Raw genomic sequence first — 24,977 nt, 5'->3', positions numbered from 1 at the left:
TTTAAATTATTTCATCTCTTTTTATTACTTGACCTACCATTAAGACAATCTATAACAAAAAAAGTATATTAGCACACATGGTATAATCAGACTGGTAATCAGGAAGCAATACAAAACGGTCCTTTGGCCATCTATACTTTCTAGAGCAGTAAATCTCATAAATTCACTTACCAAGCCCAGGAATAATGACTTTTAAAGCCTTGAATATCAACTAAGACAAATTATGCCAATTCTGATTTCTCACATATACTTAGATTACACAAAGATAAAGCTTTAGATGTGATCACTGTTTAATGTAGACTTATCTTTAAAGTTTTTAATTAAAAACTACAGAAGGGAGTAAACAGCAAGCCAAATGATTTAAGAGTAAAACTCACTCAGAAAGCATTATATGTATCTAAATATACATGAGCATGATTATATACATACGTGAAACTGCAATTTTATGGCATTCTAAGTAACTCATTTAAGTACGTTTTGGCATTTAAACAAAGATCAAATCAAGCTTTAAGCTTGTAAGAACATAATTTTCATTTTTAATTTTTTAAATATAAAAAGGTAGCTAAACACAAAGTACAGATCAGAAACCCTCATTTAATATAGATTATTTTGGAAATTAAAAAATTTGTAACAAGGTGGCTTTCTTACCCACCCTAAAATGTAAATAAAACCTCTTCCCCAGATTTATACTTCATACTTGGTAACAACCTAAAAGTTTTTCAAATCTATGAAAAAAATCTACCATGACCAATTTAAATTACCTGGGAAAGGGCAGGAGAGGGGTTCAATAATCAGAGTCAGTCAGTTGCACACAGATGGAAAAATGCTTGCAGTCACTCCCAAATATAACCCTACATTACCTTATATATAAATCACAACGAAAATAAAAGTGCCTACATTACAGAACTGTGAAATTTTGTTTAAAAAAATAATAAAAATAAACTGTTGGGTATCATCGGAATAATGTAACACATAAGGCTGGAAAATACTGAAATACAGTTAAGACTCAATACACAAGTTTACTTTAAAAAAGAAAAGAAAGAAAAGTTTGCCAGAGAAATAAATGCTAGATAGGAAAGCAGGACTTTCAGCAGGATAGCCTTTTAGACCAATTTGAAGCAACACAGACACATTATACCCTACCATCAACCCACCAGAAATTCTAGCTGAATAAAAAGGAAGGGAAAAAAGACTAAACCAAAGTAAAAAACTTCTTCCAAAATCTCATGCCCCAGTGAATCTCACGGGGAAAATTCCCGACACTGAACTTTGTCCGCCTGACATTTCTCCCTTTAGCAGCATCACCTCTATTTCTCTGTTAGGACATTTGCTCCATCTGTATCTAGTCACAGCAAATCCAATCTCCTGGAATCAGTTTAATGAGCAGAGGAGATTATACTGGAGTCAGCTGAAGGACATACTTTAACCAAAAGCTCTAAATTAACAACCAAGAATGTAGACCTCAAATTCTTATTCTCAATTCAGCATCTGATCAATTATTTGGCACTAGCTGGATAAAGGTCTAATCGGAATTTGTGAGCCGAGGCAGATGTGGTTAAATACTAACCGATATTTGCAGTCTATGAGTTAGTTTCAAACTTAAAAGGCAGGTATAGATAGCCATACTTAAAAGTATTTCAGAATTGGAAAAGAAACATTAATAACAAGATATAAATAAAACCAGGCAGATTAGCTTGGCAAACAAAAATTCTGGAAAAAAAAAAATTGAACCAATCATATCCCATTGATAATTAGCAAAAATGGGCATTTTTCCACCCTTAAACTAGTTTAATTACAGGCAGATGTCTTTCTACTATACTAAGATTTTCTATATCCATTTTCCCTAATCTTCAGAGTTTAATGAGAAACCATTTATTCTACAAAGAAATACAGCATATATGGCCACAGTCTAAATATGCTTATAACTGGAAAATTATGTCACTTAAAAAAAAAATCTTGCACTGTTACATCATTACTCTATGGTAATTCAATAGGTGCTGGGATCTGCCCTCACCAAAAAGCATGGCACTCACTGCCCAGGGTGAATACTAACACTGCACAAAGAGAAGCAGTAACAGCAAAGTCTCCATAGAACTCTTTCTATTTATTTAACTGTGTATGAGCATTTAGTTAATGCTCCAAATTGAAAATGGTGCAATAAAAGCAACTTTCAATATATAAACAGACGGGAAGCTGCGATGCCAGTGGCCACTTGGCGCTGCAAGTAGGGAAAATAAAGCAGTCTGCATGAGTGAAGCATGGATTGGGGAGAGGAGAAAAGGGAGGCACAGAAGGCAGATTTCAGACAGACAGTGACACAAAACTGTTGTACTGCTGGATGTTTCGTTTGAGGATGTCTGAGCATGGGCCAAGAACCCGTTCAAATCTAGGTCGGTCCAGCTTAACGCACTTCAAGGGGCCACGAGCAACGACTGTGGCAGCACGAGGACGATTCATCAGTAGCGCAATTTCACCTGGAGAAAGCAAAGAGGGTAACAGGCTAACTTCTATGAAAAACATTTCCTTAAAGCAGTGCACTTCTGAGAAAGAAGACAATAGATATGAGACAATCAGTAATTTCATTAAATGAGTAAAGATCAAAATCTCACACCTTCTCTCTCAGAGCCAAAAAAGACTGCAATTAGAAAATAAAATTCAGGAGAAGACAAAATTATGGAAGACTACAATATCTCACTGAGAGGTGACTTAAAGAAACCATGTATTTATTGTGAGGGAATTCATACATACCAAAATAATCAGAAGGCCCCAATCTTCCCACTTCAACAAACTCTTCATTTTCTGACCGACGTTGTAGCACAGCAGCTGACCCCTATAATAAAATCACCAAAAAGCTAAACAAACAAACACTCTCAAACCCAGGGTGGCATCTTAAACATCCTATGCAATTTTAGCTACCTTGCAAATATGTGTGCATATGATAAAAAATGACTTTAAAGTTAGTCACCACATGAGCTTCAATTTCTATTTTACCAGCATCTTCTGCTAGCGAGGTTCTTCGTATCAAGCTAAGGTGCTTAAAGGGTGCAGACTTGGGTTAGCAAACTGTAGATGAAGGGCTAAATCCAAGCTCACTGTCTCTTTCACAAATACAACTTTACTGAAATACCACATACATTCATTTACATATTATTTGTGGCTGCTTTTGCACTATGACAAGAGTTGAGTCTTTGCAAATGAAACCCTATGGTCCACAAAGCTTAACTTACTTACCACCTGGCCCTTTACAGTCTCCTGACCCCTGATTTAAATAAAATCAATTCGCAACTGTGGAGCCACATTCATAGAAATCTGCCATTTGGATCTGCTTAGCAAGAGTATCTGCTATACATTTCCATGGAATGTGGAGATATACAAACACAGTAATTTTTCAAATTTAAATAATTACCTTTAATCCTTATTTGCCAAATAGCCCAAACACTTGCATTTTAACAAGGATAGTGCAGAATCATCACAGTTTGTTATGTTAAATGGTTTTTAGAATTTGGCTTTTCATGTCTAGGGCCCTTCAAGAATTCTGACTCAAATTCATTTAAAAATGTAGTGACCTGGCAGAAAACCAAACAACAGCATTTCAAAGTAAAAGATAATTTTACAATAAAATGGTCAGGTATTCTTAAAAACTAAAGCTATAGTTCAGAATTAGCCCACTCTTTCCCTCTTAAGAGTGTACAACTTTTTAAAGTATTAAATTCTGAGTTCTTTACCTCTAAAATAATGAAGAACTCATCCCCTGGTTCTCCCTGCACCACAATCTTCTGCCCATCTTCAAACTGCACTGGTTCCAATGCATCAGCTACCGTAAGACGTTCCCACTTGTCCAGAGACTCTGAAAGACAAGAATCAAAATAATTGCTCTGTATTATTTGGTGCTGTTATAAAGGTAAAAAGAAAGTATAAAGAGATTCAACCAAATAGCCATGCTCATTCAACATTATAGTAGTGTCTCAGATTAAACATGGTACCTGTCTTCAATTACCTCTAGTCTGAGCAGGATTCTCATACTGCCTGCAGATAGCCCTTAGATCCTTACTTCAGTAGCCCAGTGGCTAGGTTAATTTATACCAAATGTACCCAATGGCAAGGGAATAAGACAATGTAATCCTTAAGTATTCCTGAAGATTGCCATCAATGCAAATCAAACCTACAACTACAATACTCAAAAGTCATAGTTTCCCCATCCATATCATTCCAAAGTTTCATAGAAATAATTTAATCTATTTAAATTTTTGGTTTACTTTATGAAAAAGAACTAGAAAATAACTTTTATTCCCAAAGGCCAAACTACGATCCAAAACACAAAGCATATGTAACCAATTCAAAGAAAAGACAAAGAAGAGGTGAAAAATTCACTGTAATAAACAATGACAGAAGCCTGTTACCTTATAAAAATCCCCATTCCCCCTTCATGAAGAACAAGTTCTAACATCTCCAAGTCCACAAAACAAAATGCACAAAAGAATATCTTCAATTAATCTGCTTTACTCTAAATTTCAACAAACTTCTGGCATGTTTTCAGAGGATGCCAGCAAATGATACCTAATCTTTCCACAGAGGAAATGTATTGTTGGAAGTACTCACTTTTCTGAACCAATCAACTCAACGATGGAACAAGAGAGACCAAAGTCGCAGAGGAAATAACTGTGAATGTCCACAGTCAGAAGGACTTTCAGCCCTTCTGTCTTTTCAGGGGCAATGAGTAGCAATTATACTTTCAGAAGGCTTTTCCCAAGTCCATCCAATTCTAATTCAGGGGTATCTCATATACTAGCAAAGTCAACACACTTTACAACTCACCTAAAATAGAGACTTTACTAAGGAATTCCTCATACATCTTCCGCTTTCTCAGTGTGCTTCCCTAAAAATAAAAATAACAAAAGTGACATCCCCAAGATGTGTAATTATCACCACATAATGCTATGGAATAATAAATATTAAGTTTCAAATAAATTTTAAAACCAGAAAGTCAAAGCTTGTTGCTGCTTTTTTTTAATGAGGAAAGCTTAATTTTAACTAATTCATTTTTATTTTACAGGTAATGAATGATAGGACATTCTTGTGATTTTTATTTTCTGCCAATATTATGCCCAATTCCTAGCATTTGCAACCAGTATGCTGACATATTTCACAAAGCATTTCCCAACTTCCAAATACAGTCGAAATACCAGTTTATACCTGAGCCTATCACTCAAGATATTTTTCCACACACTTTAAACCAATGTCCAACTTCCATGTTTACTCTCAAACTGATTTTGTGCCACTGCCAACCCAATTTATCTCTGAAAATATTTTCTAACAAAAGTAATCTAGGTCTTCATTTACAACCCAATAATCCTAGTGTTCTTCCTGTTCAATGCTGATATTTAAATGCAGATTCCTCCATTAGTTTTGGCTTCTCGCCTATACAACTGACATGTCTTTATTCTATAAAAAAGGACCATACCCTCCCCTACCCAGCTGTATAGATATTTGACCCCATATCTACAGTTCCAATTCCTGTCCACAAAGCCAATGCATTGTGAGGCCCTAATTTCCTTTCAGGCCCACTATGAGAAAGTAAAATATTTTATTTCAAACCAATAGTTCCAGGTCCTACCTCTTCCTTCTTTGACAATGAGATAAAGCTGTAAACATTCTATGTTTCCTTTTACTAATAGTATTCCTGTAGAGGAAATGCAGAACTAACTGTATGGTCAATTTCTTCTCCAACAGACTGTCATATCACTTCAAAACCAATCTTTCTAAAATTTAGACTTATCTTTGCCATAAGCGTTTTTTTGTGTTTTTTTTTTTAAGGTTCAGGGGTACATGTGCAGGTTATATAGGTAAACTGGGTGTCACAGGGGTTTGGTGTTCAGGTAATTTTGGTGCCCAGGTAATAAGTAAAGTACACCACAGGTATTTTTCCTGATCCTCTCCCTCTTCCCACCCTCCACCCTCAAGCAGGCCCCAGTGTTTGTTGTTTCCCTTCTAGTATCCACGTGTTCTCATTGCTTAGCTCCCAAGTGTAAGTGAGAACATGCGGTTTGGTTTTCTGTTCCTGTGTTATTTTGCTTAGAAAAATGACCTCCAGCTCTATCTATGTTGCTGCGAAGGACAAGACTATCTATCTAATCTAATCTATCTATATATCCCAAATGCAGAAAAATTTCAAAGTACATCAGACTGTACATTTTCAAATGGTCAGATGAACACTGCACAAATTTAAGAAAACCATTGAAAATGACCAATTCATTGGCTGGGACTTAAATATCCAAAGCTATCCTATAAATTTATCACAACGTTCTCAAAAAATCTGACTATCACCAGAATGTTCCAATGGTTTTAGTATTCTGTTTATTCCTTTAACGAGAGGGGACATAACATACATATACATTACTGATAACCCACTTTCACAGGTTAGGGAAGCTGATTATTTCTGAATGGCCCCAAATAACTTTAAGCACTTAAAAGCAGCATCTATCATGCTGTAATGGGTATAATTAGGTAAATTAAGATGTGCCTACCAGCAAACGGATAGATTTCCAAACATGAGATGACCAGCACATACATACCAGATCTTGTTTCCCAAGGTTTTGTTCTAAAATATCACTCCCTAAAATGGCATAATGAATAATGCTAAGCTGGGCTTAATGCAAAGTATTTGCTCATTAAAAGAAAGAAATATTCGCTCATTAAAAGAATGAAATATTCGCTCATTAAAAGAAAGAAATATTCTCTTTTTAATCTGGTAATATTCAAACATTAGTTACGTAGATGAGAATTCTAAATCACACTCTCAAACACCGTGGTCTCTTACCATGAGGATTCTTCTATAGCTGTCTCGGTCGATGCCCCACAATTTCACATTTGTCTTTGCTTTGACAGTGGCTGCTCTAGGTGTTCCATAAATCAAGGCAAGTTCTCCAAAGCTCCCTCCTTCCCCAACACTGGTTGCCCATTCATTGTTGACATAGACCTAAAGTGCAAGTAACATCAAAAAAGTTTATTTTCTAGATACAAACACATAAATGTTAAAAACCCTCAAACCTTTTTAAAAGGTCACAATCCTGAACTTTGTTTTAAAAAACAGAATATATTATCTTTGCAGTACACAACAGAGAAGAATAGGTGATTTCTGATGAGTTAAACGAGTTAAGAGTGTCTATAATTTACCTGATTTAATTATCTGATAAGAAAAAAGCACTCTGTAACGATGTAAGGGGAAAAGGTCGCCTAAGCACTAATACCAGTCATAGATACTTAGAGAACCGTGCTGAGCACTATGCTAAACATTTTACTTGCATTAGGTCACTGAATTTTCTAATAATCCTAAAAGATCAATGCTATTATTGTCCCCATTTCATTTGTGAATAAGAAAGCTGTATTAATTTTGCTAGCTAATGGCTGGGTCTAGAATCTCTTTTTTTGTTTGTTTGTTTTTTGTTTTTTGTTTTTAAGAGATGAGGTTTCACTTTGTTGCCCTGGCTAGTCTTGAACTCCTGGGCTCAAGCAACCCTCTTGCCTCCATCTCCCAAAGTGCTGGGATTATAGGCACGGGCCACTGCGCCCAGCTACACACACTTCTTCACCACCACTCCAGCAAAAGTTCTGAACAGAAAATTACCTTTAAAGAGTTTCTCTGTGTCATAAAAATACTTGGCAAAAGGTATTAATAAAATCTGACATACAAGGGATATAATGACCCTTCAAAATCACTATTCTTATTGCTCAGAAGCAATCAATACATTGGCTTTTAAGATCAACATATTTTTGATATTGGTAAATCTTACATCCGTCTCTCCTTGATCAATCACATAGAAGTTATCCCCTTCATCACCTAAAAGAGGGTAAAAAAGTTAGAAGCATATTCCAAACTAAAGAAAGAAATTTTCAAAATTATTACAAAATAATAAACTTATTTTATAGTGGTACTGTGAGAGTGTGTTACAAACTAACACAATCTTTCAGGGGAAAGAAAATCAAGCAACATATTTTAAAAGTCATAGAATTAATCAAAAATTTTTTAGTCATCTCATGGTGAAGAATACCTCTGAAAAAAATTCTTAAAAGCTACATATGTGTACAGTTATTAATTGCTATGGCATTTATAACAAGGACATTAGAAACAACTCAAATAGTTAATAACAAATTATCAGGCTGCCACAAAATGAAAATATATACCAACTCATAAAATGTCAAGAATAAATAAGAAAATATAAAGAGGAAGATAGTCAAAAAGTTAGATCCATGTTAGTCTATGTAGGCAAAGTAAGAATCTATAGAAGTCCTAGAACCTTTTTAATAGATAGGGCTATACAATGAAGAATGTAGGTGTTTCATTTATTTCTTACTTTAAAAGTGATTAATAATATAAAGAACATGAGAGATATATATGATTCTGCAATTCTATACGACATTCAAGGTAAGACAATGTAGGCATTTCCTTTAAATTATAAACAAAACTATATCGAAAATATTAGTTCCCAATACAAAGTGTTCTGTCCATCTCAGAAAATTTTAATTTAAAAGAAATAGAAAAATCCAATAGTATAACAGAAAAAAAAAAAAAAAGTAGTAGGATCAAAGAGGAAAACAAACTTCAATAAAACAAAACCAAAAAAATCCTCCAGTCTCGCCTCCTCTCCCGTAACAATACTGCATGCTCCAGAGGCCCTTACCTTGCTGAATCACAGTCTCTCCTGCGATAAAGGAGACCGAAAACATGGCATCAAAAATATCACTGCAAAGAGAGAAGGCCTCGTGTTACATTTCACATGTCTCTTCCATGAATTTCAAACATTAAGCTTAGAATTAAAGACCCCGGACTGTCATCTGGTGAACAATTACTAAGAGCTCTAAAACTTGCAACAAGTGTTGAAAATAATTTGGGATCACACCCTTACTTGAAAAAATAGTGTTAAGAAAGAGCCTGTTCCTACCTTCTCTCATTATCATCAAGATGTGAAAACAGCACATTCTTTTCAATGGCTTTGGCTAAAGCAGCCATTGTCTTGTAATCTTTTGGTATAACCTAGAAAAGAATTGAAGGTCAGATGACAATTCCATAAACCAAAAACATTTCATGTTTGCAACCTGCGCTTCAATTAAATATCAAGCCACATTATGGTATTTAAACAAGACTGCTTTGAGTTAAATATTTTCACTACAACACATTTGTACTATCTTTGATCCATAAACTACTCAACAAATATTGACTAATTAATCCCCTTGCCTACAGCCAGGCCTAAATATAAAGTCTGGTACTTGGTTCCCAGTTAACAACTAAAGAAATAAATCAAAACACCCTGACCAAGGTCATTATTCTGAGGCAAAACTAAGTATTTTATAATAATTAGTCATTTTAAAAATCTGTGATCTGTTAGTTTCACAAGCCTCAAGTGCCAGGACAATTCTGTTCCCCTTTAAGGCTAAAAGCATAACTCAAAATAGCCTGGCTCTGAGGAAGAGGAGAATACAGGACAAATGAGGCTCGTAGAATAAAAGGTTAAAAGCCACAACATTTAATAGGATAGCAAAAAACGGACATCACGATTCAAGAGAAAAAGCAATACTGCCCACCTCCTTCTACTGCAAAACAACTGCAAGGAAATAAAAAACCCCAAAATGCAATTATTCACCAGTTTATAATCACTATTAGTTATTTCCTCTGACAGCATGCTATTACAGAAACCTGTTTTCCAGTACCCAAAGAATTGTACAGGATGGATGAAGTTCCACCCTGTTTTGTATTTTACGATTCACTCATCAAAGTAGACTAGATGACCACCAAGTGGGTCCCAAAAGCATCCCCCTGATGTTCAAATATCAAAACTACCTTTCTAACATATGATGCGGCATCTTCCTCTGTGTAGACCTCAGCACTGATAGCACCTCGTCGCCTCCTACCTTTAACCACTGGGTTGGGTGGAGGAGGAGAAATCTCATCTTCCCTTGAGTCTGTACGAGTGCCTGCTTTCTGCAGATTCTGAATCTGTTTTGCCTCCTCCTGAAAGAAATTACGAGTTTGCAAAATGAGATCCTTCGGCATGTAAAGCTGGCATTCTCATGTTCCAATGATAGTCTATCTCAGTCACTTCCAATCTCTTCTTCCATTAACCATGTAAGTTAAGAGGAAAACCCCAATTCCAAAAGGGAAAAAAAACCAGAGAGTAACACTTGAAAAGGAACACTCTCAACAGAATGTACCTCAGATGATAACAGATGCTATCCTTTATTAATGGGCAAAAGCCATTAGTACAAGCCATTAGTACTCACATAACATGTGAGTAACAAATCAGATATTCATTAATGTCTTGACAACAATTATCTGTGATGCACACAACAGTAACACACTGCAAGACAAAATCCTGAAAATTGGGTTTTTTTGGATGCTACTGCAGATAGCAAGAGACCCTCCCACCAAAAGAAATGTTATCAGGAAAAACAATTCAAGCCCAACATAGTGATCCAAGAATGTCTAGATTACTGAGTTATTTCATTAACTCAATAAGCCATTTTCTGGATCTGCCAGGCCAAGACCTACACTAGGCAACAGGAAATTAAAAACAAATAGGAGAGGGTCCTGAGCCTGTGAAATTCACATTCTAGTTTGATCCCAGATAAAAACAAATAATGAAATGATGTGATGGTAACCACGAATTTAAACGAGATCATATCTATAATACTTCTCCCAGCAGAGCTAGGATCATTCTTTGTAATCAAGGTTTAAACTTGAAGTTAAAAGACAAAAAGAATTTACTTGCTTTAAAAAACTACTTATTGAACCAAATCAAATAAAACCTAAGATACACTATTAAACATTCTTTTTTCACATCTAGAGCCTTAAAAACAAATTCCTCTCAGATCTAAAGAATTAGTTGTTGTGCCTGAAGTAAAAGGGAAAAAATAAAAGTGTTATCTTCTACTTTCTCATTCATTTGACCCATTATTTCTTTTTTATATATAAATTTGTAAGTGCCCATATATTAATCTCAAGAACACTGGCAGCATTCAAGAAAAGCAATGGTGTGGGAGGGAGACCTTTCATTATTATGCCCTTTTGTACCTGCACAACTTTGAAATATGTGAATATGTAACCTACTTTTTAAAATATGGTTTTTAGAAAACTCATTTCATGTTAATTCTGTTTGTAACAATAACCAGTAAGGTTTTCTCATTTCATATTAACACACAGCTATAAAACGCAAGTCTCTCTCAAGTTTAAAGTTTAACAGTAAATGACTGGGTAGAGTGGCTTACGCCTATAACCCCAACCCTTTGGGAGGCCGAAGGGAGCGGATCACTTGAGTCCAGGAGGTCGAGACCCACCTAGGCAACATTGTAAAACCTCGTCTCTACAAAAACACATAAAAATTAGTTGGGCGTGGTGGCACACACCTGTACTCCCAGCTACTTGGGAAGCTGAGGCAGGAGGATCACCTGAGCCTGGAAGGTAGAGACTGCAGTGAGCCATGATCACACCACTGCACTCAGGCCTGGGCAATAGAGTGAGATCCTGTCTCAAAAAATAGGCCAGGCATGGTGGCTCACACCTGTAATCCCAACACTTTGGGAGGCCAAGGCGGGCAGATCCCAAGGTCAGGAGTTCAAGACCAGACTGGCCATTATGGTGAAACCCCGTCTCTACTAAAATACAAAAATTAGCCAGGCATGGTGGCAGCCACCTGTAGTCCCAGCTACTCAGGAGGCTGTGGCAGGAGAATCGCTTCAACGCAGGAGGCGGAGGTTGCAGTGAGCCGAGATTGCACCACTGCAGTCCAGCCTGGGTAACAGAGCGAGACTCTGTCTCAAAAAAATAATAATAAAGTAAAACACACCCACACACACACACACACACACAGTTTAAGAGTATAAATGAAATCACAAATTCTTCCCCCCAAATTTGTCACTGACATTTCACAAAAATTTCAGGAAAAATTTCACAAATAACATTTCACTTGGGACTACATTCTACTTCACTGACTTTTTAAGATTAATTTTGAAGTAACAAAAACATTCTGATTTTAGCACTGTCTCATGGATTCTAGTGAGTCTTTTAAAAACAGCAATCTGAATATAACCTAATCTGACGACTCAGAGCCGTTACTCAGATCATGAATTTTCTAGTATATACTATGATATATTTTTATATCCTTTCTCTTGCTGTTGTCATCCTTCTGTCAGTCTCCTTCCTCCTCAGCTCTTTAAGTGAGGTGATGAATAACCTAAATACCTTGACGTGATCATTACACATTCTGTGCATGTAAATTATCACATGTACTCCATAAAAACATACAAATGTTATATATCAATAAAAAATTAAAAATTAGAAAAAACCTCCCAGTCTACTCAGTGGTTAATTATGTTCTTGACTCTGAGGTTCAAATTCTGCATTCGGTTTTGCATTGAATTCTGCACTATCTTCTTGACTCTTAGGTTCAAATTCTGCCCCCACTACTAACCTACTATGTTTTCACGATTATTTGTTCCCTCCCTGCTTCTGTCACTCTTCCCCGTGGGTAAAGTATACTTCCCACCCCACTGACTTAAGGCTTGGCTACAGGACTTGCTCTGGCCATGGAATGTAAGTGGACATGCCATACCATGGTTGCCTGTGTGGTTTGGCTCTGTCCACCTTGAGCTTCTGCCCTCCCTCTGCTTTGAGAACAGCATGCCCTATATAGGGCTGCTCCTTCTGCTCAGCCCCAGAACAAGATACGTGGTGTCAAGAACACAAGACAGGCTGATACCAGAAGAACTGCACATGACTGGTCTGTTGTAGTAACCACTGAAATTTGGGAGTTGTATGTTGCTCCAGCAAAAGCTGATGACTACAGTCTATAACCACAGCCACATTACTTAATTTCTCTCAGTTTTACTGCTATGTCTGTAAAATGCTGATAATCACATACCTCATACATTTGAAATAACGAGTATGTATGTACATAAAGTGCTTCACACAGTACCTGACACAGCAGACACAAGGTCACAGTTATTTTAATTCCTCTTATCTAAGGTTCTAATAAATACAAGAGTAAAAGAAGACTCAAATTCCAGATGACTGAATTAAAATGCAGAAGCTTTCAAAAGACCAACTGTCAAGAGTTTTTGGTACATTTCTTTTGGAGTAGTTGAAGGTAACAGAAACACAACCCCCCAGTAATGAGGAAGGTGATGAGAATATGACTGTATTTTCAGACTGATATGGTTTGGCTGTGTCCCCACCCAAATCTTGTCTTGAATTATAGTTCCCATAATCCCCACGTATTGCGGGAAGGACCTGGTGGGAGGTAATTTAATCACACGGGTGGTTACCTCCATACTGTTCTGGTGATAGTGAGCTCTCATGAGATCTGATGGTTTTGAGGGGCTTTTCCCCCTTTTGCTTGACCCTTCTCCTTGCTGCTGCCATGTGAAGAAGAATGTGTTTGCTTCCCCTTCTGCCATGATTGTAGCTTCCTGAGGCCTGCCCAGCCATGAGGATCTGTGAGTCAAACCACTTTCCTTTATAAATTACCCAGTCTTGGGCATGTCTTTTATTAGCAACATGAGAACAGACTAATACAGTAAACTGGTACCACAGAGCATGGGGTGCTGCTACAAGGATACCCAAAAACATAGAAGCAACTTTGGAACTGGGTAACAGGAAGAGGGTGGAACAGTCTGGAGGGCTCAGAAGAAGACAGGAAAATGTGGGAAAGTTTGGAACTTCCTAGAGACTTGGAGGGCTCAGAAGACAGAAAGATGTGGGAAAGGTTGGAACTTCCTAGAGACTTCTTGTACGGCTTTGACCAAAATGCTGATAGTAATATGGACAATGAAGTCCAGGCTGAGGTGGTCTCAGATGGAGATGAGGAACTTGAGAACTGGAGTAAAGGTGACTCTTGCTATGCAAAGAGACTGGCAGTATCTTGGCCCTGCCCTAGAAATCTGTGGAACTTTGAACTTGAGAGAAATGATTTAGGGTATCTGGTGGAAGAAATTTCTAAGCAGCAAAGCATTCAAGAGGAAGCAGAGTTTGAAAAGTTTGCAGCCTGACAAAGCAATAGAAAAGAAAATCCCATTTTCTGGGGAGAAATTCAAGCCTGCTGCAGAAATTCACGTCGTAACAAGAAGCCAAACGTTAATCACCAAGACAATGGGGAAAATGTCTCCAGGGCATGTCACAGACCTTCAGGACAGCCCCTCCCATCATAGGCCCAGAGGCCTAGGAGGGGAAAATGGTCTCCTAGGTCATGCCCTAGGGCTCCTGTACTATGCAGCCTCAGGACATGGTACCCTGCGTTCCAGTTGCTTCAGCTCCAGTCTTGGCTAAAAGGGGCCAAGGTACAGCTCTGGCCATTACTTCAGAGAGTGCAAGCCCCAAGCCCTGGTGGCTGGGCTTACAAGTGGTGCTGGGCCTATGGGTGCACAGAAGTCAAGAACTGAGGTTTGGGAACCTCCCCCTAGATTTCAGAAGATGTACAGAAATGCCTGGATGCCCAGACAGAAGTTTGCTGCAGGGGCGTGGCCCCCCTGGAGAACCTCTGCCAGGGCAGCGTGGAAGGGAAATGTGGGGTCGTTTGGAGCCCCCACACCAAGTCCCCACTGCAGCACTGCCTAGTGGAGCCATAAGAAGAGGGCCACTATCCTCTAGACTCCAGAATGGTAGATCCACCAACAGACTGCATCATGCACCTGGAAAAGCAGCAGACACTCAATGCCTGCCCATGGAGGCAGCCAGGAGGGGGGCTGTACCCTGCAAAGCCACAGGGGCGGAGCTGCCCAAGGCCACGGGAGCCCACCTCTTGCATCAGTGTGCCCTGAATGTGAGACATGGAGTCAAAGGAGATCCTTTTGGAACTTTAAGATTTAATTACTGCCTCGTTGGATTTCAGATATGCACAGGGTCTATAGTCCCCTTGTTTTGACCAAGTTCTCCCATTTGGAATGGGTGTATCTACCCAATGCCCCTAGGAAATAACTAACTTGCTTCTGATTTTACAGGCTCATAGGTGGAAGGGACTTGCCTTGCCTCAGATGAGACTTTGGACTTGAACTTTTGAGTTAATGGTGGAATGAACTGAGACTCTGAGGGACCATTGGAAAGGCATGACTGTGTTTCAAAATGTGAAAACATGAGATTTGGGAGGGGTCAGAGGTGGAATGATATGGTTTGGCTGTGTCCACACCCAAATCTCATCTTGAATTGTAGTTCCCATAATCCCTATGTGTCCTGAGAGGGACCTGGTGGGAGGTAACTTCATCATGGCGGGGGGGTTACCCTCATGCTGTTACCACGATAGTGAGTGAATCCTCACGATAGCTGACGGTTTTATAAGGGACTTTTCCTATTTGGCTCTGTACTTCTCCTTGCTGCTGCCATGTGAAGAGGACGTGTTTGCTTCTCCTTCTGCCATGATTGTAATTTTCCTGAGGCCTCCTCAGCCATGCTGAATTGTGAGTCAATTAAACCTCTTTCCTTTATGAATTACCCAGCCTCAGTATGTCTTTTTTAGCAGCATGACAACAGACTAATATACTAACATACAAATTAACACCTAATACACAGAACTATGACCCACTAACAAGTTGAAAATCTAATTACTTAAAGGTCCAGGTATCTATATTCAACCCTGGAAGGAATGTATACATGTGAACAAAGACCCTTGAATTACAGCAAAAACCATGTTGAACTGTGACTTTAATTATTAAAAGTTAAAGAAGCTGAAACACATTAAATCTAAAAATTCCATCTGCAAAGAAACCATTTTAATAATTATTTATTGTTTTCCACCTTTGTTAGTCTTTAAACAGTACTGTGGCAACTACAAGCTTTGAAACTAGCATCACACATTCAACACTCCCTATAAAAAGATACACACTTAATGTCTCACCAACTTAATCCTCTCATTTGATGGTTTCTATTGATGTCCAAAGAAGAGGGATCACCTTACAGTGACCCATTTCAAAACCGGATCTCCAGGAACGCACTTGACTTCAAAACAAGCTACATCTATGACCTGGCTCTACAATACTTCCATGATTTGGAAACTGCATAAATAAGAGAAAGCCAGAATATCTACTACAATGCCAAGACAGTAAAGCAACATTCACAGTGACTAGTTTTTTTTTTTGTTTTAATTATTCTGATCATGGTACTAAATACAAATTTTAACAATCAGTTTTTAAAGAAAATAGAAAATACCTGATCATTGAGCTACCCAAATACTTTTTAAAGCTTAGTACAGATTCTTTTACTAATAAAACTATACTGATTATAAGAAACTATAAAAACCAATGGAAAATAATGCAAATTATTTCAATTATACAATTAGAAATGAATCATTTCTTTTGGTATATGATTCATTTCAATTGATTCATAATCATTATGAACCACCTCATAACTTCCACATGCACAAGAAAATCAGTAAGTTTATCTCACTGATTTACAGAAGCGAATCACATAAACTATTCAAAATATTTGGTAACCCAGACTTTTTCATTCATCGTTTCTTGAGGGAGATGAATTGAAGCATTCAATTGAAGCATTCATTTGCTTCAATCATCCCTGATGTAAAATTATCACTTTGCCTAGAAAAACATATGCCATATACGTAGGTCACAATGACTTACACGCAAGGAGGAAGAGCAAAAAAGAATAAAAATTGGATTATTTTTTTCAAAGCGCAACAAGTCCTGACCAATAATATGGAGTAAAATTTTTGAGGAACATCAATCTCAGTATCTCTACAGTAATTCATCAGATATACTCTACACTAAAACCGAATCTAATTGAAAATTTCTGATATATCAGTCACAAGCTAGATTCATGTTTCATTACACTAGTTTTAAAAGTGGGATAAGATTTACTACGCTTACTTGCTTTGTTCAAAACGGGAGGAGCATTAACTGCCTTCAGGAACTATAGAATTTCTTATTCATAGAACTACTTCTGATCAGTTTTATCTGTTATAGTTCTACACACTAATTTAAAAAGTTACAAAGAATTGTTTGGAAACCGTTTATTAGCCAAGTACAGTTAGCATATAGGTTCGTTTTTCTGATAAATTCTACTAATTAAGAATTTTTAAATTACTACAAATGCCTTAACTGTATTTCTTATTTGAAATTCTGTTTTAGACTTTTTATTTAGTCAGATTCCTTTTCTTCCAAAAAATACAAATTACTAACATTCCAGTTATTAAATGTAACAACTGTCACAATCACCTCATCATCTCCCCACATTTATTTTTACCTTCTCCAACCTCTCAAAGTACTCCCTGAGGAATGCCATGGGTCTCTCAGGCCGAGCAGTGCACAACTGCACAATAGAATCTTTCAGCAGTGCTTGAATGTTATGCTTCTGGACGTAGAGTTCACATTCTCGAAGGCTGCGTGCCTCCTCGCTGGCGGCGGTACTGCCAGACTCCATGGTTCTCTGCGACAAAAAAAACACACATATGCTTGTATAACTATAAAGCAAAATGCCAATCTGGCATTTAACTTGCTAAATTCATTAGGCAACTGATTCATAGGAATTTTTTTCTAAGTAGATTTTGTTTTTAAACAGGGAAGTGGGGACTAGGGAATAAAATATGTACAGAACTAGCATTATTCCAAGTAAATGTTTCATTTAGTTCAGGATCTGTGCTCTGTAGGCAACAGTGAGAGTCGATAACCTCAGCTCCTGGGAGGAAGTATGAGCCACTATCCTCTGCGGAGGCGGGTGCTGAAGTCAGGCCTTTAAGGGAATTTCATTCAGTGCTCCCTCAAAAGAAATCATGATGACGTGGGAAGTAGGTAAACGGTAAACAGGACAGAATTACCAGGGCACACAAGTCAACTGTAAGCGAAAGCAAGTCAGCACAATGAAGAACATCTGACATTCCCTATACGTAACTTCTATCTCATGGGAGTATCCTAACGTCACAAAGCAAACCACTGGATTGAGGATCTGATTAGCCAACTACTAGCGTAATCAAAATTTTAAAAAACACACAAGAAAATTCAGATGAGTTTTAAAAGCAACCTTTATTCCAGAATCGTTTGCCAGATTCCACCCCTAAATGATAATACACTAGTGGCAAAGAAGGAAAATCCTTAGTTGGGGGAGGGGAGAATTCTTACCACATAAACTCTAAAACATTCGGAAAGAAAATTGTCAAAATATTTTCCTCATCTTGACAGGAGAATGTTAAAACACTTAAGTTTCAAACTTGCATGAAGATTCAATAGATAAATTGCATTTAATGGATTACATGTAATGGATAAATTGCATTTAATGGATTTTAGAGGATTCAAATTATGGTAACTTTATGTAAAGTAAAGCAAACAGAGATAATAATGCGCAGCTAACCTTACCCTAGAATTAGAAGTTTAGTAATTTAACAACAGGGTCATATACTGTTTTCCTTCCAACTCCTAATTACTAAGAGTAGAAGACAAGAGTGTGTTCCCCTCCACTCGGCAACTGAATTCAATACTAATCAGACTTTTCCAATTATAATGCATTGTAAACTATTGAGATGAAACTGTAAATTTAAAAGAACTTATAGAAAGAATTAGCAGAGTAAAGAGCTATTCTAAAGTGCTACACTGTTACTCATTTTGTTTTGACAACTTTCACCATAAAGGTCAACAACAAGTAGACTAATTAACAGACCATTAGAAAGTTTGTGGCTCCAAGACAAGCACATAAATTAGAAGCCATGGAAAAATAATCATGCTACTTTAAACAGGCAAAAACAAAAAAAACAAAAAACGCGCATTTACTTCAGGATAGATTTATACAAGCCACTTCTCCAGGTCAGGCAATCATATGAACTGAAAATCCACTTCAGTAGAATTGTCTGCATTTCAAATAATACTTAAAGGCCACCAAGAACAATCATAAATCAGATCTTTCATGCTTCAAAGCATTGTCATATTTCAAGAACATTCAACTGATCAATCATTCTAAGATCAGGTCTTTGGCTGGTAGAGATGAGAGAACCGGGCCTAAGGAGTGAAACTGTGTTTTTGTTTGAAACAACTAACGTATTACAAAAACCAAAAAGATAGCCACTGGTAATAAGACAGTATACGAACAGAAATATACCAAGATTAATGCAGTCACCATGTAAATCCCTGAATAACCAGACTTCACAGTCTTAATATTTTTAATCGAGTTACCTGGATTCTCCATGTGTACTTATTTGTAAAGTCCAACAACCTAGCCTTCCCTCCCCACACACAATTATTTAACTGCTTTAAAACTTTCGCTGCATTGTCTCTACGTAAAACAAAACACTCAGATTCATTCTTTTGAAAATTCAGTTGTGACAAAATTGTTTCGAAAGGATTACGTTCTGGGAAATAAATAAAAACACTTTGAGAAACTGTTCCTGATTCAGACCGCACCCCCTTAGACCAGCCAAGTTACGGCTCCCCTAGGGTCATCTTGAGGAAGTGTTTGCTTTCCTCGCTCTGCTAAAAAGACGGATCTCTTGGGAATCTCTCAAGGAGTAGGACGGTCGTCACCACAGGCTCTGAGCTGAAGGGGTTAATAGGTACCGTGTATTTTCTAGAAGGAGGACAGGAAAATGCCCTTCACTTCACGTAGGCCACGGTCATGACCACAAAATGAAGGGAAGCCGAGACTTCAAGCTACGCCAGTCGGAAGGCCACAGTGGTGGCGAGGCGGCCTCAGGAGAAAAAATTGGGAAAGGGAGAGAGGTGAAAGGGGAGAAAAGGAAATTCAGGAGCCCGACTAAGACCGTCGTGTTGGGGGAAAGATCACCCCCGCTATGGAGAGGAAAAGCTATTGCTAGCAATGACGAGTCGTCAAAAGTGGAGAGGAAAACTGCCGGCTTACAAGAAGAGCCAGGACCGGCGGACGAGACGATGGCGGACCCCAGTAAAATAGAGCCGTTGTCCTTCAGGAAATGGGGGAGGGTGAGCGAGGAGCCCGCGGCGCGCGGGGGCGAAGGCGGCCGGGGAGGGCCGCGGAGGGGCCAGGGCCCCAGGCGCCGTGGGGTGGGGGCAGCGAGCGCGAGCAGGGCGGCTGGGGAGCCCCGCACCAAAGCCGACGCCCAGACGGCCTTGGGGATGCAGACTCGGAGCCGGGGGCGTGAGGCCTGCGGAGAGGCGCCCGCCGGGCCGGGGAGGGGCAGGGGGTGCGGCCGTCCCCCTGCAGGTCGCTCCCCGTGACGCCATTTTGGATCGGTCCAGCTCCCGCAAACCGGCTGCGAAGCGACGAAGCTCACCTCGCCTGAGCCCCCGGCCGACCCCACTCACCTGGGGACGGGCGGCGGCGGGCGCGAGGCTGCGGGTGCGAGGTGGCGGCGTACCGAGCTCCCTCAGCGATTTGCTCCCAGCCCCACTCCACTCTGCGATAGCGGCTAGGCGACAGCTTCACAGGAAACGGCCTAGCCGCAGCCAATCAGCGTTCGGCTACTGACGTCAATGCGCCTCGCTCTGGCCAAAACCGTCGCCTTAGCAACCTTAAGGGCGCAGCAGCCCCAGTTCCTCCCCCGTCGCTTTTGGAAGGACCCTCACTCTGCAGTTGTTCGCCTTCCGCCATTCTTTCCATCTTACTCGTCCCTTATCCACAGCAGTTTCCTCACGCCCGCCACTTCTCCTTTCCGCAGTCTCCCTAGCCCGGTTCTCTCCTCCTTCCTGCTCACCTGCCCCTCCTTACCTGTCCCTCTCTGGGTGTCTTGGGTCGCCTTTGTTCCTCCTTCGCTCTCTCTCCGCGCAGCTATCGTGCGCTTCCCTCTCGTCCCTCGGCTCCCGTCCACCCCACTCTCCCTCCGGCCTCCCTCGACGCCTCTGCCTTTTCTCCCTCCTTTCCACCCCCTCCCCGGCCGACCCACGTGGGGTGTCTCGGATGACAGGTGGGCGACTCCTCCCCGCAGCCCCTGCAAGGGAGGGCCCCGGGCCGGGGCGGGGAGAGTCCTGTCGCTGCCAGCCCCCGGAGGAGGTGGCGGCCCCCGCAGATCTGCAGCAGCTGCGCCGCGGGGCCGAGCGCGGGCGGATGGCCGGGATGCGCTCTCCGGGCCACGCATCCTGTGCCCGGCCAGCGCCGCCCGGGCCCCGGGCTCAGGTACGTCATCCGGTCCAGGAAACCTGAGCCCTGCCGAGTCTCCGCTGGGCCGCTCTCCCCGCCGGGGGTGCTGTCGTCTGTGCAGGCAACACCGTCCCTGTGGAAACCAGGCACTGGAAAGGACTTTGCAGGATCCAAGAGGAGGCCTGAGTCCTTCTAGAACCTGAAGTGCCCCCCCATCACTCCTGACCTCACAGAGGGAGAAGTGCAGAGCGTGCAGATTGTCACAAACGCCCTGTGACCCAACAAGAAATCGCAGCTGTCCATACAAGCTGCACTAATGGGGGAAATTCGGAGGAAAAGCGACTTTACTCTTTCAGCCATTTTTTTTTCCCATCAGAGTATCTGTCTAAGGAGGAAGAAAAGGGAGACAGGGTACAATTTTAGACACATCAAGTCTGTAACTCAATAAAGAAGGCCCATCAAGGAAACATGTCCAAGTGTCTGGCTAGGGGCTGCTGTAGTAGCATTGTATATATTTCTAGGGCTGTGTGCTTAAAATTCATAATGGATTCAACACAATACAAAAAAGCAAAATATACACATATGCAAGTGTCCTGGAGATGTTGTAGTAACATTGTATATACTTCAAGGACTGTATGTTTAAAGTAAATAATGAACTCAACACAATACAAAAAAGTATCTCAATAATGTTTATATTGATTCCAGATTGAAATGACAATATTTTTGATATATTAGGTAAAATATTAAAGTTAATTTCACTTTTGTTTTTTAATTCTTAATGTAGCTATTAAAAAGTTTAAAGTTACACAGATGGCTCCCATTATATTCCTATTGGACAGCGCTGCCCTCGGAGGCCGATTGCTCCCCCAAATCCACCAGGCTGTAAAGGTACTGTCCATCAGATGATTTATTTAGTTATGTTATTCACTACCTTCTGATAGGGATACATAGGCGATATCAAAAGGGCAATCAGGCCTACAGGGGGGAATGGAAAAGGGAAGTTTCTCCTTTCACTGACTCCCCAAATGTTGACCATTGGCCCTTCTCCAGGGTTGATCGGAATTGGGGATAAAAGACAGAGCCTCAGTCAGATAGGATTTCACTCTTGACAGTACAAAGAAGGGTTGATAAACTGAACCCTATGCTGGCAAGCAGCAGAGGGAATTTGATAGCATTGAGCAGGCCCAGTCATGTTATGGGAAGAAAATATTGCAGTCAGGTAAATCTGAGTTTGGTTTCAGGCTCTGCCATGTCCGGTAATTGACTTAATCTCCATGGGCGTCAGTTTCCTTGGTCATAAAAGGATGAACAGGACTTTGTTGAAGTTAACTACTAAGGGTAATAACAGCAAACACACGTATAGCACTTACTGTGTTCCAAGCACTGATCTAAGGGCTTTACAAGTAATTAATTTAATCCTCATAGTAACTCTTAACATAGGTAATATTGTTATCGTTACAGAAAAAAACATGAGACATGGAGAAGTTAAGTGACTTGCCCAAGGCCACACAGCTAGCATAGCTTAAACCCAGGCAGTGATCTTAATCACTCTCCATTGCCGAATAGATAGATCTCTCTCTCTATCTCTCCCTCTACGTATATAAATATAGTGTTCAGTACAGTGTGGGATATATTAAATGAATGTTAATTTAATTCCCATTTCTCCCTCTTCCTGCAGAGCTACCCAAACTACAAGGTTAAGTCAGAGTGACACTATGTCCCACCATTAGTGTTACCTTCCAAGTGCAGTTAAGACACTAAGAATAAGGAAACAAGCAAGCTGGTGACATTGAGCTGAGCACTTTGAGTGACAGCTGCTTCCTTGCTGAGGCCTGGCTGTGTGTCCCCATTCAGCTGCATGCAGGCGCCAGTCCAGCCACGGGCCGTTTCCTGTGTCAGTCACACTCAACCTTGTTCTAGGTGCCAAATCCTCATATGCTGGGGCTTTAGGAGACATAAAGGGAAATGGGCAGTAGACAGTTGAGCCCGGGGAGAGTTCAGTGAGACAGCTGTTCTGAAAAACTAAATAGCCTCAGTGTTTTCCAAATGGTGCAAATGTTCTTTCAGTGCCACTGTGCCACTGTGAGAATACCAACTTGTTGGTATTCGTAAATTACGTTTCAGAAATGACATTTGTTCCACCGTAGTTTCTGTACGGTTTCCCTTCTCCGGAGGCCTTCTGCCCTTGATTCAAAGGTCTGTTAGCCTTTCCTTTGGCCTGTGTCCTTGAGAAACTCAGTTTAAAAATATGTTTCTAGAGTAGTGGGATTGTAAGTAACTTTTCCTGTTTAAGTGGTGGCTAACATCTGTAATCCCAGCACTTGAGGAGGCCCAGGCTGGAGGCTTCCTTGGGCCCAGGAGTTCAAGACCAGCCTGGGCAACACAGTGAGACTGCTGTCTCTACAAAAAAAATTTGAAAATTAGCCAGATGTGGTGACCCATGCGTGTACTGGGAGGATTGCTTTAGCCCAGGAGGTCAAGGCTGCAGTGAGCCATGATCGCACCACTGCACTGCAGCCCTGGCCACACAGCAAGACCTTCCCACCCAAAAATCGAAAAAGAAATTTCATAATTGCTGTTACAATGCTTGTGAAACAATACCAAAAACCACAAAAGCAAAATAAACACGAGTGATAAGCAGAAATAGAACTAAGAAAGCTAAAACGTGAAAGGAAGGAATACTTTGGTGGTCCATTTCTTGGTGGTTCTTGTACCTAAAGTTTCCATTGGCTAAACACAGATCCACATAATTCCAATTTCAAAGTCCATCACCACCTACTTGTGGTGTACAATGGTACTGAGTACTTGTACTTCCTAGGAGAACCAAAGTTGTGGTTTCAGACATAACTAATTCCAGCAAACACCCGAATGCCAAAATGTCTTCCTACTTTTCTCACTGGCAAATGCTCATTTAAACCAAGGAGAGGTGTTTATCTTGAGCATTAATTGAAAATATTAACCAAGAAACCAGAAGGGTGGCAAACTTGGGTCTAATACTAAAGTGTACCAAGTAAAAATATCTTAATCTAAAACATATCTTCATCAAAAATAGCATATTTACTTATTCAACTTTTATTTTAGATTCAGGGGGTACAGGTGCAGGTTTGTTACCTGGGTATATTGTGCGATGCTAAGGATTTGGGTACAAGTGATCCCATCACCCAGGTAGTGAGCATAGTACCCAGTAGTTTTTAAGTCCTTGCTCCCCGACTCCCCCTTCTAGTAGTCCCAGGTATCTATTGCTGCCATCTTTATGTCCTTGAGTAACCAATGTTTAGCTCCCACTTATAAGTGAGAACATGCGGTAGTTTTCTATTCTTGTGTTAATATGCGTAGGAGAATGGCCTCCAGGTATATCTATGTTGCTGCAAAAGACATGATTTTATTCTTTTTATCATTGAATAGTATTCCATGGTGTATATGTACCACATTTTCTTTATCCAGACTACCACTGATGGGCATTTAGGTTGATTCCATGTCTTTGCTATTGTGAATAGTGCTACAATGAACATAAGCATGCATGTGTCTTTATGATACAATGATTTGTATTTCTTTGGGTATATACAGTCCAAAATCTGCAGGGCAGGTCAGCAGCCTAGACCCAAGGAAAAGTTGATGCTGCAGTCTCAAGTCCAAAGCAGAACTCTTTCTTCCTCAGGGAACCTCAGTCTTTTCTCTTAAGACCTTCAACTGAGTGAAGCCCACACACATTAAAGAGGGTAATCTGCTTTACTCAGTGTCTGTTGACTTAAATGATAATCACACGTACCAAAAAAAATACCTTCACAGCAACATCTAGACTTGTGTTTGACCAATAACTGGGTAGCATGGCCTACCCAAGTTGACACAAAATTATCACAAGCGTGTATTCAGTGAAGTCCAGATATTTGTATGAATCTCTTCTAAAATGTTCTTCCTTTGAATACTAATCTCCTAGGCCTCAGCTGTT

General features: G+C 39.9%; 1 protein-coding gene across 4 annotated transcripts; it reads right to left on the bottom strand.

The window, feature by feature from the left end:
• On the bottom strand, positions 1-20,832 carry PRKAR1A (protein kinase cAMP-dependent type I regulatory subunit alpha). 4 transcript variants are annotated; one of them, XM_054459577.1, is made up of 11 exons: positions 20,660-20,832; positions 17,237-17,419; positions 9,836-10,006; positions 8,940-9,031; positions 8,679-8,740; positions 7,791-7,837; positions 6,818-6,976; positions 4,816-4,876; positions 3,726-3,847; positions 2,749-2,830; positions 1-2,474 (listed from the first exon to the last, which is right to left on the bottom strand). In XM_054459577.1, the coding sequence occupies exons 2-11, from the start codon at positions 17,411-17,413 to the stop codon at positions 2,302-2,304; spliced, it is 1,146 nt and encodes a 381-aa protein (XP_054315552.1). In that variant the 5' UTR covers positions 17,414-17,419; positions 20,660-20,832; the 3' UTR covers positions 1-2,301. The 4 variants fall into 4 exon arrangements, with proteins under 4 accessions (XP_054315552.1, XP_054315554.1, XP_054315550.1 ...); XM_054459579.2 differs by lacking the exon at positions 20,660-20,832 and adding an exon at positions 20,226-20,503; XM_054459575.1 differs by lacking the exon at positions 20,660-20,832 and adding an exon at positions 20,257-20,503.
• Between the last annotated feature and the right edge of the window lie 4,145 nt (positions 20,833-24,977).

Source organism: Pongo pygmaeus, chromosome 19, assembly GCF_028885625.2.
Source record: "Pongo pygmaeus isolate AG05252 chromosome 19, NHGRI_mPonPyg2-v2.0_pri, whole genome shotgun sequence".
NCBI lineage: Eukaryota > Metazoa > Chordata > Mammalia > Primates > Hominidae > Pongo > Pongo pygmaeus.
This window is presented reverse-complemented; position numbering and strand designations above follow the sequence as displayed.